Source organism: Colobus angolensis, unplaced genomic scaffold (assembly GCF_000951035.1).
Source record: "Colobus angolensis palliatus isolate OR3802 unplaced genomic scaffold, Cang.pa_1.0 Scaffold378, whole genome shotgun sequence".
Classification (NCBI taxonomy): Eukaryota; Metazoa; Chordata; class Mammalia; order Primates; family Cercopithecidae; genus Colobus; species Colobus angolensis.
In genome coordinates, this window is record NW_012117132.1 from 1,362,457 (window position 1) to 1,377,086 (window position 14,630).

Here is a 14,630-nt window from a genome sequence, read left to right on the forward strand (position 1 = left end):
CCACCACCTATCCCAAAACCTATAAGAACTAATGACAATCCCACCACCCTTTGCTGACTCTCTTTTCGGACTCAGCCTGCCCACATCCAGGTGAAATAAACAGCCGTGTTGCTCACACAAAGGCTGTTTGGTGGTCTCTTCACACGGACACGTGAAACGGGAAGAATGAACTTTGACCTTTACCTAAAACCATACACAAAAATTAATTCAAGATGCATCATAGACCTAAACACAAAACTATTAACATTTTGGACAAAAATATGGGTGAATATCTGAGTGTAGGCAAAGATTTTTTAGAACCCAGAAAAAAAAAAGAATTAATAAATTAGACTTTATCAAAATTAAAAATTTCTGCTTATCGAAATCATCATTAACAAATAGGCACGCCACAGACTGGAAGAAAATATTCATGAAACATGTACCTAGCAAAAGACTGTATCCAGCATATCTAAAATTCCTATAATTCAATATTAAAAAGCAAAGACAAAAAATGTGGATGTTTCACAAAAGAAGAGGTACAAATGACCACTAAGCACACGAAAACACAGTCAACTCTATTAATCACTAGGAAAATGCATAAAAGCCACAAACAGATACAGCAGTTAGAATAGTTAAATCTGGAAGGCCAGCAACATCAAATGTTAACAAGGATGTGGAGCAACTAAAACTCTTACATATTGCTCATGAGAACATAACATAATACAACTACATTGGAAAAACTTGTGACAATCTAATAAAATTAAATATGCACCTATCGTTTGACTCAGCAATTCTGCACCTAGATATTTACCCAAGATAAATAAAAACATATATCTACAAAAAAAGATGTATGAGAATGTTCACAGTAGCATTATTCATAATGGTCTAGAATATTAAACAACCCAAATGTCTATCAACTAGTGAATAAATTGATAAATTATAGTATACTCACACAATGGGATGCTACAGAGCAAAAAAGGGCACATTTCTGATATGTGAAACAATATGGATTAATCTCTCACACATTATGGCCAATTAAAGACATCAGACACAGAGTACATATTACATGATTTCATTTATACAACAGTCTAGACCTAAGAGGAAATAGTGATTGCCTGGTTGTGGAGGGTGGGATGACCAGGATGACATGCAAGGGAACTTTGTGGGGTCAGGGAAAAATGTTCTTTATCTTGCTTGGTGTTGGGGTTACAAGAGGGTATTGTTTTGTTGAAACCCGTTGAACTATACATTTTTGTTCATTTTAATGTATGCAAAATGTATTTCCCTCAAAGAAATGAACTTTAATAAAGAAAGAAAAATATATGGTCATACATACACAATACTAGGGCCTCTTGCAGGGCACTTAAAGAGCCCAACCGAGAAAGGGGCTAAACTCACTTGAAGCTTCATTAGCTATGTAGAAAATCTGCCTCTGCCCCCAGCTCACAATCTGGCCCAACACTCACTCAGTTGTGTGACCATGGACAAGTTGTTTGATATCTCAGTCCCTTGAATCCCACATGTGAAAACTGGGAATAATTATAGAACCTATCTCACTAAATTGGTGAATAAATTCCATGAGATAAATTAGAACGAAATGGTACATAGTGAGTCCTCAACAAACGTAAACTATTATCATTATTGTGCAGACACAGGAAAACAGTTTGGGAAATTCTGCCAAGGGCCATGAAGGACCTACTGAAGTGTCTTGAGAAGAGAAGAGACACAGTCAGATTTGCCTTTCACAAATAATGACTGGGCCGAGCGCAGTGGCTCACGCCTATAATCCCAGCACTTTGGGAGGCCGAGGCGGGTGGATCACGAGGTCAGGAGTTCGAGACCAGCCTGACAAAAACGGTGAAACCCTGTCTCTACTAAAAACAAAAAAAATTAGCTTGGTGTGGTGGCACGCGCCTGTAATCCCAGCTACTCAGGAGGCTGAGGAAGGAGAATCGCTTGAACCGCAGGGCAGAGGTTGCAATGAGCCAAGATCATGCCACTGCACTCCAGCCTGGGTGAAAGAGCGAGAGTCTGTCTGAAAAAAAAGAAAGAAAGAAAGAATGACTGAAGCAGCAGTGGGAAGGATGAATTGGTGGGGGAGGAGGGAAGAACAGATTTAGAGTCCTTTCAGGACTGTTCTAACATGAAAATGGATGAGACATTATTGATCTAAGGAATTCTTTAGAAATAAAATACAGTTTTATTCAAAGGATATAGAATTTCAACATTTTAATAAAAATCTAAATAAAAATAAAAGTAATACTTAAGATGATTTTCACATTTAAAAATATTAAAATAAATTCAAAATTACCTAGTAAAATAAGTCAAATAAATTATAATTAATATCAAATCTTGAAATGAAAGTGTTTAAAAATATAACTGTTCAATATTGCAGAAGGTTCTTAAGCAATCCACCATCTCTGGGTGGTTGGTCTGCTGGGGCCTAACCACAGGAGGCAGACAGACTGACGCTATGCCAAGCAGAAGGACTTATCAGGCACCTCTTGCCTTTCCTCATCTCTGCTGGTTCAAATCCTGCTCACCCCGCAAGGGCAGATTGGAATTTACCTTCTCCAGAAAGCCTGGGGTGACCCTTTCCCCTCACTCCTCCGCCTTTCGCCAGCTTTTGTCTTGACATCAGCGGACCAGGAATGCATGACACTGGGAAAATCATTAACCTCTCTGGGCCTATTTCCTCATCTGGGGAACATCTGCACTTGAGCAACATAAGTCTAAGGTCCCTATCTGATTTGATGTTTTGCGACCCTTCTAAGGCGCAGGGCGCGAAAGAACAGAAACAGAAGTGTGCGTTCAAGGAGGTCCGCCGGGGTGTCACTCGTGTAAGAATCTATGCTTTGAAGGTTCTCGTGTGCCTCGGCCTGCAGGTCTCGCTCAGAGCTGTGCCCTTGAACATCCACCCCACCCTGCTGGGGTGGCTTGACGCACTTCTGTGCAAATCTGTTCCCTCGCAGCCCTACCCCTCGCCCGAGCCGGAGAAAACCCTAGGATGTGTCCTTCCGGGTTTTGTGTCGAATCTGCCGCGGCTACTCGGCGCCGCGTCGTGGGGTGGGGAATGTGCGGCAGCACGCGCGCCGCGGCGTTTACGCGGCGATTTCATCATGCTCCGGGCCGGGCCGCGCGCGCCGCTTCCGTCGCCACCCTCTCTAGACTGCCCAGGGCCGCCGGCTCATGCCCTCTCCGCGTCCAACGCTGCTTAGAAGTGCTCGCGCCGCTCTACTGCTGCTGCTGCCGCCCCGGCTCTTAGCCCGGCCCTCGCTGCCCCTCCGCCGGCCCCTCAGCGCGCCCTCCTGCGCCCGGATCTCCTTCCCCGCCGCCTCCCGGAGCAGCATGGATGGCGCGGGGGCTGAGGAGGTGCTGGCACCTCTCAGGCTAGCAGTGCGCCAGCAGGTACCGGTGTTTTGCGCCCTCTGCTAAGCCTTCGGCTCTTCTTCCAGGGCCCTCTTCTGGCTATCCTTCCCTCCTCCCCGAGGAACTGTCCTCCTCTTCGGTTACCCCTTTCTTTCCATTCATCCTCTGGCGTCTTCTTCGCCTCCCCCACTTTGGTCCCAAGTCCCCCGTGCGTCAGCCACCTCATCTCCCGCGGACCTCCGTTCTCCTCTCTGTTTGGATGACTCCCTGGAACCCCTCCGACCTCCTGTGTCTCTCTCCTCTGGCTCTGTTCTCCCTTCCCCATTCTGTCACAGCCCGCGTCTCCTCTATTTCCAATGGGGCTGGGATCTGTGACCCGTTGGTTCTCCTCGCCTCCTAACTGAATAACCTTCAGTTTTCCAGGCTCTGCTGTACTCTTTGTGCACCTTGGGTGGAAAGCTTCCTAATACTTTCCGTGGTCAATGATGAGCCGAAAAACTGCCGGTTCTTTCGTCTTACGGCCAGGCCCTTTAATCTTCAGGACGCTTTGAATAGTGTTTCCTCCTTAACATCTTCCTTCATTCAGTGCTTAGTTTAGCCGAATGATTGAGAAAACAGAGTTGAAACGTTAATGTGGGGAGGTGTCGAACTTTTCTATTAATGCTGTAAACTCATCATCCTTTGCTCGTGTCATCTTTTCTGGCTTCTGAACAGGCCATTTGGAACCAGTGAGCTCTCAGATCGTAAACCTGGGAAACTAAATGTTGCGGAGTTACTTGGTGATGTCAGCCATCCTTAGTATGGAATATTTTGAAATTTGATTTTCCCGAAGGTGAGGGAAGGTTTCATGGGCTGGAGGGCTTGGTGATTTAATATAGACCTCCTTTACCTAGGGCACTGCCATAGAGATTAGAATTTAGAGATGGCGAGGAAAAGATTATTTCAGATGATTCCCATATCCAATTAGGGAGAGCCAGAAGCTTGCAGTAGGACCCCGAGATCGATGACCTAGTAGTAAACACCAAACGGGTTTCTCCTGCATGGGCGCCTGATGCAATAATTTGCCTTAGCTACAGAGGGTGGAACCCTCTCTCGGAAATAATTCATTGGGGCATAGCTGCCGCAAATTCAGCCACTTTGCCATCTGTCCTCTTCGCTGGTTTGAGCCTGACCGATTTTAATAAATAGCCTTTCATTTTGAAATATCACCACGGGCTTAACTTTTTTCTTCCTGATTGGTGTCGGAACACAGATTGTATTTTCTCTGTCCCCCTCCACCCACCTTCCACTCCACAAATAAAATTAGGTGTGGTTCTTTTGTCTTTTCTTAACTTGCCATTTTTTAAAATATCCTTCCCTTTAGAAGGGAGCATACAACTAATTTGGGGAAAAAAAAAACCACACCCAAACCCCTCCCTCTGCCACGTTAGCCTGGAACTGCAGTGAAAATCATCCATCGGTAGTTAACTAAAGTAAACTTTGATCGCGGCAGCTTTCCGATGCTGTTACTGCCTTGTGTACTGTTTATATTGTCTTGATTATTAATTGTTTTGTACTTTAAGATATTTTCCGAATATGTGAGTTAGTTGATTTAAGTTAGTTTGGTTATTTTTTCTAATTTTCCAGGAACACACATATATCAGTTAGTTAATTGTGTGAATTATTGAGTCCGATGTCAGCTGAAAGATAATTTAAAGAGGATCTAATTTTACCCACTTTTTGTTTATGGGAAAATGAGACACACTGTCACCCCTATCCATTTTGGATAATTCCATTGTGAAGTGCAATTGAAAACCTTTCTGGAGTGGGATTTTTACTTAACAACTGGTCTTGTTAGTAGCACATGTTTCATAGAAATTTGTTAATTTGGAAAATGAATGAGTGAGCTTGTCACTTTAAGAAAACAGTGGTTACTATTTGTGGCCAATAATAACCTTTGGAGAAATTTTAGAATTTGAGAAAACGTGTATCTTTTGCTGTGAGCTTGGCAGCTTCACAGTCCTTAAAGATATTTGTGATGAGATGAGTGGTGATATTAACAAACGTGGATTTTTTTTTTTTTTTTGATAGTAGTTGGATAATCTGCATAACTCAGTGAACCAATGTTTTTCCAGGTGACCAGTGCATGATATGAAATCAGGTATTGGTGAAAGAGCCATTCAAAGCTTAAGATACATTAATAGATTTATTCTAACAGTACAAAAAATTCGTTGCTATAGTTTCTGAGTTAGAAATAACCTTGAAGAAAGTAACACTTGTCAGAGTTTTGAGGTAGTATCAAAGAATATCCACAATTATGCGAAACAGCTTTTAAAATTATTTTTCCTTTTCCACCTACGTATGTCTTTCTTCATATACTTTACCCAGAACGTCATATTGCAAAAGAAGCAGACTTTCCACATTGGTCTTCTAGGATAATTCACAGATTACATTTACCAAAATAATAAGTGCTAAACTCAAAATTTAAAAACCCACAAGGAAACAAGCCACCTTGATTGAGACTCAGGGGAAATGATAATAGAATTAGATTCTCCAAAAGTATTAGAATAATCACATACTTTTAAAATGCTTAAGATAATTTTTTAAAATAGAAGGAGGACTCAAAGACATGAGCAAAGAACAAGAGACTACCAAAAACAATCTTGCAGTGTGAAAATGAACCACATATTGTATGGAAATGGATCACTGAAATTAAAACCTCTGTTGGGTGCCCAAGGGCTCTATCAATTTAACAACTTTAATTACTCAGCTGAAACTTTTTCATCCTATATAGGTAATATTTTGTTTGTTTTCTCAGATGACCTAGTTCACCATATTACTATAAATACGGAATTAGTATAGGTTGTTGGAAGTTAATAAAATAATTCAGAAATATTAGCAAGGAAAAAATTCCAACTATAAAGAGAAAGGCAAAGGAAGATGAGCCAGTAGTGACTGAGAAGAATGATCAGAGAAGTAGGAGGAAAACTGAATAATATTTTTTTGTTTTTTGTAAGCGAGAGGAGAGAGATTTAAGAGGGTGGTCGATTTATTGGTTCTTCTGTGTTCTCAGTACAAATCTTGCTCTTTCTTGCTTTTTAATCAATGCTTTTCTCCCCTCCTTTTTCTCCCCTCTATACCCAAAGGAAAAAATTCACCGTGTGAGCAGTTATTTGTTAATTTACCTGTATGTTCTTCTAGATTATAAATGAAGAGGGCAGAGACCTTCATTCATAATGACCACTCGCATAATAAACATTCAAATTGCATCATTCTTTTTTTTTTTTTTTTTCATTTTGAGACGGAGTCTCACTTTGTCGCCCAGGCTGGAGTGCAGTGACGTGATCTTAGCTCACTGCAGCCTCTGCCTTCCGGGTTCAAGTGATTCTCCTGCCTCAGCCTCCCAAGTGGCTGGGATTACAGGTGCCCACCACCACGGCTGGCTGATTTGTGTATGTTTAGTAGTGATGGGGTATCACCATGTTGGCCAGAATGATCTGAAACTCCTGACCTCATGTGGTGAAGAGGGCCTTCCAAAGTGCTGGTATTACAGGCGTGAGCCACCACACTTGACCTGAATTGTATCATTCTTACATAGACTTTAAAAGGCATGCTTAAAAACACATTTCTAACATTTCTTGACTTCTGAAACCAATCCTGAACATAATTCTTTTTGTTGGCTAGGGAGATCTTGTGCGAAAACTGAAAGAAGATAAAGCACCCCAAGTAGATGTAGACAAAGCAGTGGCTGAGCTCAAAGCCCGCAAGAGGGTTCTGGAAGCAAAGGTGAGTCCTGGGATGCTAAAATAGGAACGTAAGTAGGTATGGGATTGTTCATCTTTAATTTCTTTGGATGGGAGAGACCTAGAAAAGTTTCTGAACAAGTATCATTTGGTTTATCTGTTTATCCATAATGCCTTCTCCTTTCCCTCTACCTGGTAGGCTCCTCATCCTTTCAAAATGTCAACTTTTTAATAACGCCTTCCTGACCCTGCAAATTCTGGACTCAGTACGCTACATGAATTTCCATGGAAAGGATTGTGCTCTTCTTTACGACTTCTCTTATGTCTGGAAATAATGATTTTTGTTTGTTTGTTTTAAGGAAAAGGTCTGTTTATTTGATACCTGCTCCCAGACCTTTCAAACAATAGATCTCCCATAGATCTCCCATCACCAAACTTAAGTTGTTTGGGGTTTTAAATTAATCATTTTGCTATAGCAATCCATTAACAATTCAAATATTGCTTATATTGCTTATCAGTATCTACACTGAAGTAAATTTAGTCTTTTTTTTTTTTTTTGAGATGGAGTCTCGCTCTGTTGCCCAGGCTGGAGTGCAATGATGCGATCTCAGCTCACTGCAACCTCTGCCTCCCAGGTTCAAGTGGTTCTCCTGCCTCAGCCTCCCAAATAGCTGGGATTACAGGTGCCTGCCACCACGCCCGGCTAATTTTTGTATTTTAGTAGAGACGGTGTTTTGCCATGTTGGCCAGGCTAGACTTGAACTCCTGACATCAGGTGATCCACCACTTTGGCCTCCCAAAGTACTGGAATTACAGGCATGAGCCACCGCACCTGGCCAAGCTTAGTCTTGTAATCTTGGAAATGATCATATATTTTCCTAAATGATGAAGTAAAGGTATCTTTTATATTACTCAAAGGGAAAAAAAGACCTGTGGCTTCTATTGTTTTTAACCTATCAAAATCTTGTCTGTTTGATAAATTTTATATTTAATTCTGATGAGGAATAAACTAAATTCAGATACTTATGTATACTTATGTATAAGTTCAGATTCCCACCCACCCCTCCAATCACTCACTTTTTATTTAATCTCTAACAGGAGCTGGCGTTACAGCCCAAAGATGATATTGTAGACCGAGCAAAAATGGAAGATACCCTGAAGAGGAGGTTTTTCTATGATCAAGCTTTTGCTATTTATGGAGGTAAGGGATTAACAACAAAAAGAACTGTTGTGTTGTTAGTGGCTCTAATATCGAGAACATGGCTTGCCTGTTGGTATCCGCTTGTATCAGGCTACAAAGCAGAGGATAGATATTTTGCTTTTGTTTGCTTGGAGTCACCATTTGGTGTAATACTTGTTATTTTTCTCCACTGTATTTATTCTTGAAGAGCACTATTTTCTATTAGGATGTAGGGAATTGTTGGAGGCCCATGTATGCATTTGATGTGTCTGTGTACTCATGTACTCTTTTGGGCCATTGTAGTACTGGCTAACTATACTGTGTCCCTTCACACAGGGGTGGTGATAAAACAGTCCTTAGTTTATTCTTTATGGTCATCTGCCAGGAGAAAGCATTCTTCCCAGGGATGTAGATAAATCACTCTGAATGCCATATGAAGGTATATAGGCAAATACAATTCACTGATGAAATGTAAAACTGTATTTTTCATAGTCAGTAGATTATTACGACAACGTTAGACATATAGTACTTTGCCACTGAAAGTTGACTTGAGTTTGGCTAAGCAGATCTGTAAATGTTTACCCTTTTGAGGTTAAATAGTGCCTCAAATACCCAGGAATAAAGTAGAGAATTGGATGCTAAAATTATAGATCATTGTTATCAGATGTTGTGAGAAATTATTTTCTAATTTTTATGGCAGAAAACTATAATCTTTTTTCATTCTGTTTCTTGTACAAGGGGGAACTTTTGTTGTAGATTTTGGGCTAGTCCTGCTTGAAATTAGGGAATAAATAGGAAATTAGTAAATGGTGTAAGAGCTTTTTTATTTTACTTCCATCAGCTAGCTGAAAGTAAGGCTCTTCATTATTGAGGGATTTGCATTGTTGACTTGAATACACTTTTAGGGAGTATGTGAAGTCTTGTAGGTACCAGTTTCTCATGTCTCCTTGCCTTCATTTGTTCAGAGTAACAAGGTAAAGTACATGTTTTCCTCTCATATTCTATAGGTGTTAGTGGTCTGTATGACTTTGGGCCAGTTGGCTGTGCTTTGAAGAACAATATTATTCAGACCTGGAGACAGCACTTTATCCAAGAGGAACAGATCCTGGAGATCGATTGCACCATGCTCACCCCTGAGCCAGTTTTAAAGTGAGATCCTACTTTGGAGTGGGGGGAATCCTACTTTAAATAAAACAACTTATTAAATTATTTAATATACTTATCTAAATAACTTCCTGATTATAAAGAACTACTCATGTTCATGTAGAAAATCTGGAAAATATGGAAAAACAAAGAAACATATACCTTCTGCTCACAGATAGCAACGTTAAGATGATTGTGTTTGTCCTTCCAATCTGTTTTTTCTGTATGTCCCTATGTATTTCAGTGTTAGCAGTACACTGCTTATTTTCATGTAATATAGATTAATATATACTCGTGTCATTAACTATTCATCTAAAGCATTTTTAATGACAGCATAGTATTGTTTTATGGAAGTGCCATAATATGTTAGTTTGTGCCATATTGAAAGCATTAAGGTGTTTCTCATTTTTGACTGCACTGAATATCTTGATAGATGGATTTTTGGGTGTATCCTTGATTATTTCCTTAATACAAGTTTTTAGAAGTTCTGAGCAAAGGTATATTTGTAGAGATTTTCAATTAAATACTATTTGTATTGAAGTTTCAATGTAGAAACGTAGATTATTCCTACCAACATTATTGAAAGTAGGGCAGAATTTTTATTTTTGAGACGGAGTCTCGCTCTGTCGCCCAGGCTGGAGTGCAGTGGCTTGATCTCAGCTGACTGCAAGCTCCACCTGCCGGGTTCACGCCATTCTCCTGCCTCAGCCTCCCAAGTGCCTGGGACTACAGGCATCCACCACCATGTCTGGCCAATTTTTTTTGTATTTTTAGTAGAGACGGGGTTTTACTGTGTTAGCCAGGGTGGTCTTGATCTCCTGACCTAGTGATCCGCCCGCCTCAGCCTCCCAAGGTAGGGCAGAATTTCAGAATATGAAACTGAAAGAGGAATTCTTGCCATTTTGTAACTCATCATTATTCATTTAAGGTTGCCTGGTGGAGAGCTAATTTTTACCATTGGCATCCGTTAGGTTCTCTTAATAATTTCAGCCAGTTAAGATGAGGAATTCTGGATGGTGGCTCTATAAGATCAAGACTACCTATCCTTTTAGCTACTTGTTCCACCAGTAGGAAGTTTGTAGAGATAATACCAATGTCAGTACAGGTTTCAGTGGCAGAAACTACTTTCTTAAGGTTCAATGTCTATACCAAGCTGCCATGAATTCTTAACTAGTCAAATTCCCAATGATTTTGACCTTTGTTTAGATCACTAATAATAATGGCATAGGCATGGATTAATTGATCCTGAAGAATAGTACAGACTTTATGACAACTTGTAGAAAAGAATTGTCTTTTTATTGTGTGCTTAATGTGTTTTTTCTTATGGGAAGGAAGAATGTGGGAGAGGGTGAAAAATAGATTTGAGGAAGAATTTTGTCTGGCATACTGTCTGTCATGGATACATCATTACTGTAGATGTGGGAGCTTCCATCTTTGAGATACACAGGTATAAACACTGATGGGGAATTATCTTATAAGGTAATATCTATGTGTAATTTGTATGAGAATGACAAATTGAGTTGGTGTTTGTTAATTTAGGACCTCTGGCCATGTAGACAAATTTGCTGACTTCATGGTGAAAGATGTAAAAAATGGAGAATGTTTTCGTGCTGACCATCTATTAAAAGGTGAGGTTCTTCATCTCCTTCAGGTAGGATTGATCCAAATAAAAGGTTTGAACTTTCTCTCAGATGTTCTCCATTAAATGTTTTATTGAGGCATAACATTCAAAGAGTAAAGTGCACAGATGTTAAGTATATAAATCAAGTCCCTTATTTTTTAAAAAAGTTATATGTAGATTAATTAGTTATATACAGATAATTTTTCTAATTAGCAAATGAATCAAGACAATACCATGACTACTGCTGTAAAATCAACCATGGGATTCATGTAAATTAAGAACTTTATCCATGGATTTACTTTTTAATTGTCCAGCATTGAAACTGAAAAGTGCATTGTCCTTTTTCCCATTGATTATCATATGTCAACACTGTTCTTACAGCTCATTTACAGAAATTGATGTCTGATAAGAAGTGTTCTGTCGAAAAGAAATCAGAGATGGAAAGTGTTTTGGCCCAGGTGAGTACTCTAGAGATGTTATCAGAGTAACCTAGGTGGTCGCTGTCCTTCTTCCAGTGTTTAATGATTGTTGCATTTCCCATTATGCTGACCCTGGCCACATTGTAAAGAAGCAGAGGTTAATACTGTCCTTTATACCATCTCTTTTTTTGCAGTTTTATTTTCTTCTCTCTTTTGTGGCTAACCCTTTATTTCAGCCAAAACTAACAAGTCAGTGTAAATAGGCATTAAATTTGTCTGTCCTTGGAAACTGCTTTTCTGGATTTAATAGCTAAAACCACAGGAGTGACTGATGATGGGTAGTGTTCAGCACTGGTGTGGAGATTTCAGGGCAGATAACTTGAGGAGCACTTTCTCACTAGCTATTTGATCTGCCTCTGCTTAGACCCTGATTTTGTGCTATTATTCTTAGAACCTCATCAGCAGGTCCCTACCTTTCTGTCCTTGCTTTTCTCAGTTTGCCTGTAGTTATTTTTTTTTGAGACGGAGTCTCGCCCTGTCACCCAGGCTGGAGTGCAGTGGCCGGATCTCAGCTCACTGCAAGCTCCGCCTCCCGGGTTTACGCCATTCTCCTGCCTCAGCCTCCCGAGTAGCTGGGACTACAGGCGCCCGCCACCTCGCCCGGCTCGTTTTTTGTATTTTTTAGTAGAGACGGGGTTTCACTGTGTTAGCCAGGATGGTCTCGATCTCCTGACCTCGTGATCCGCCCCGTCTTCTAAAGTTTTATAATTTGTATATTTAAGCTGACAAATTTTAGATAAGACAAAAAAGAGACCACAGAGATAATTTATTCTGACCTTTTGCCAATTGCAGGAATACTTTCTATATTAGAAGTAGTTCTTATCCTTTTTTTGAGTCACAGACCACCCTAAGAATATGATCAAAACTGCACATCTCCCTGGGAAGATGCATATGCTCAGGTATATATGTTGCTGGTGTCTCACCTCATCTATCGGCTGTTCCATTTAGGCAAAGTACATTTCTCCAACACCATGTTTGCTCATGAGGTCTACTGAGGCCCACTTCTTAAATTTTATTTACTTCCTTGGGTGAAAAACAAACAAAAAACCAGTATAGTGATTAAACCTATTTTCTTTACACCGATCTGTGTCTCTCTGTGTGTTTGAATATAGAACTCCCTAATTTGTTGTTTTTTTCTCATGGGAATTTTTGGATACTTTTCCACTGTTGTCCTAATTTTTTTTTAGCATGCTTATTTTTCTCTGTGATAGTTAACTTTCCAACATAGCTAAAATAATTTCTCCTTCATTTACGTTGAAAACTCTCTTAATTTGGCTGTTGAATCATCTGCTGATTTATTTTGATCCTTGTGGAGTATAATTTTATCCCTTGCTTGAAGCTCATTGTTTTAGTACAGTTACTCATGGTTTAGGAAATTATTTCTTATATTTTGATGCTGTTGAAGCGTTCATCTCATTTTCTTTTCCAAAGGCGTACCCTTTATTAGAAAAAATGGAAAGTGCCTCTAAGTATCCCTAAAATTTTCCATTCAGAATTTTAGATTTACTGAGGTTTTGTATATATATGTTTTCGACCTTAACAGTATCATTCATTTCCAAGTACGTTGTCAGAGTTGGGAAGTAACTAGTTGATTTGACAAGTCAATTTATTGTTTGAGCATTGGCCTTCTCTTTTATTTTAGATCCGTGTTCTAGGAGAGCAATTTGTTTTTTGATTTGCCATATCAGATACATGTACAGCTGTCAATATAATCTTCAATGAAAAGTTAGGGACCCATGGGAAATGGTGTAGCACTCAGAAACGGTCCTGGTGGATTCACTGGCTGGAAGCCCATCTGTTGCTTAAGCACAGAATAGCGTTTTCTGCACCTTAGTGTCTGACTCCTTTTCAGCTTTATGAAGCACGATTGTTTCTTTAAAGGTCCTGATTCACCTTCTGTGGTAGGAAGACCTCTACTCCTATTATCTGGATTTAACAACTCAGAATGAATTCTTTTGTTTCTCATCTCTGTTTTTGCTGGCACATCTCTGGATGTTCCAGTTTTAAAAATCATTTTTAACTTGTTTATGAAAAATTCAAAACATACGAAATTTTATATGTTAAATAAAAACATAATAAACAATTATGTACCTATCCCCATGCTTCACTGTTAAATTTTTTTGTATCTATTCCCCTCTCACTTTACTGACTTCTTTCCCCTAAATTTTGTGTGTAGTAGGGTGGGGACAGAGTCCCACTCTGTAGCACAGGCTGGAGTGCAGGGGCATGAACGTGGCTCACTGCAGCCACGACCTCCTGAGCTCAAGCGATCCTCCTATCTGGACCTCCCAAAGTGCTAGGATTACAGATGTGAGCCATGGTGCCCAACCTGAATTTTTTTGAAGCAGATCTCAAACATTATTTTATTATACCTGTAAATTTTTCATTATCTATCTCTAAAAGAGAAAAATCCTTTAAAAATAAAGGCTTTTTAAATGATTTAAAAAATCCTTTTCAATCCTCTTTGGGAAATGTTAATAATTTAATATCAAATATTTACTCAGTGTTCATGTTTTCTAGGCTGTCGTAAATATTTCCGGTTTTTAAAATTTGAATTGGGATCCAGATAAAGTCTGTACTTTGTGATTGGTTGATATGTTTCTTAAATCTCTTCCAGTCTATATGGCCTTCCTTCATTCCCTTTTTTCCCAGCATTTTCATTAAAATTTTTTTCAAGAAGCTGAGTCATTTGTTCCTTATTGTTTTCTACTGGAATTTGGTCTGGATTTGGCTAATTATGTTACTGTAGTGACGTTACACATGTTCATCTTTTTCTGTATTAGATTTAGAGGCTTGACCAGGTATTTTTGGCAAGACATTTGGTTAAGTGGTGTTATGGCCTCCTGTCCGGAGGTACATAGTACCTGGTCAGCTCTTCTGTGGGCTATGGCCATTGATGTCCATTGTTTAGATGCATTAACTGATGAGGGGGTTTCAAAATGGTGATTTTTGTCATTCTGTTTTTTTTTTTTTTTTTTTTTGAGGTGTAGCCCACTGTCCCCCCAGGCTGGAGTGCAATGGTGTGATCTCAGCTTACTGCAACCTCCACCTACTGGCTATGTGATTCTGGGCAAGCCACTTCACTTCTCTGAGCCTTGGTGTCCTCCTCTGTAAAATGGGGATTTTTTTTTTTTTTT

At 39.7% G+C, this 14,630-nt stretch overlaps 1 protein-coding gene across 1 annotated transcript in view; it reads left to right on the plus strand.

Annotated features, from left to right (window-relative positions):
• The first annotated feature begins 2,810 nt into the window (after positions 1–2,810).
• Positions 2,811–14,630, plus strand: part of GARS (glycyl-tRNA synthetase) — a 43,280-nt gene continuing 31,460 nt past the window's right edge. The window contains exons 1-6 of the mRNA XM_011953946.1: positions 2,811–3,387; positions 7,012–7,113; positions 8,169–8,271; positions 9,258–9,399; positions 10,933–11,021; positions 11,396–11,472. Of these exons, the coding sequence (XP_011809336.1) occupies positions 3,169–3,387; positions 7,012–7,113; positions 8,169–8,271; positions 9,258–9,399; positions 10,933–11,021; positions 11,396–11,472 (732 nt within the window). The 5' untranslated portion in view covers positions 2,811–3,168. The remainder of the gene's footprint in view (positions 3,388–7,011; positions 7,114–8,168; positions 8,272–9,257; positions 9,400–10,932; positions 11,022–11,395; positions 11,473–14,630) is intronic.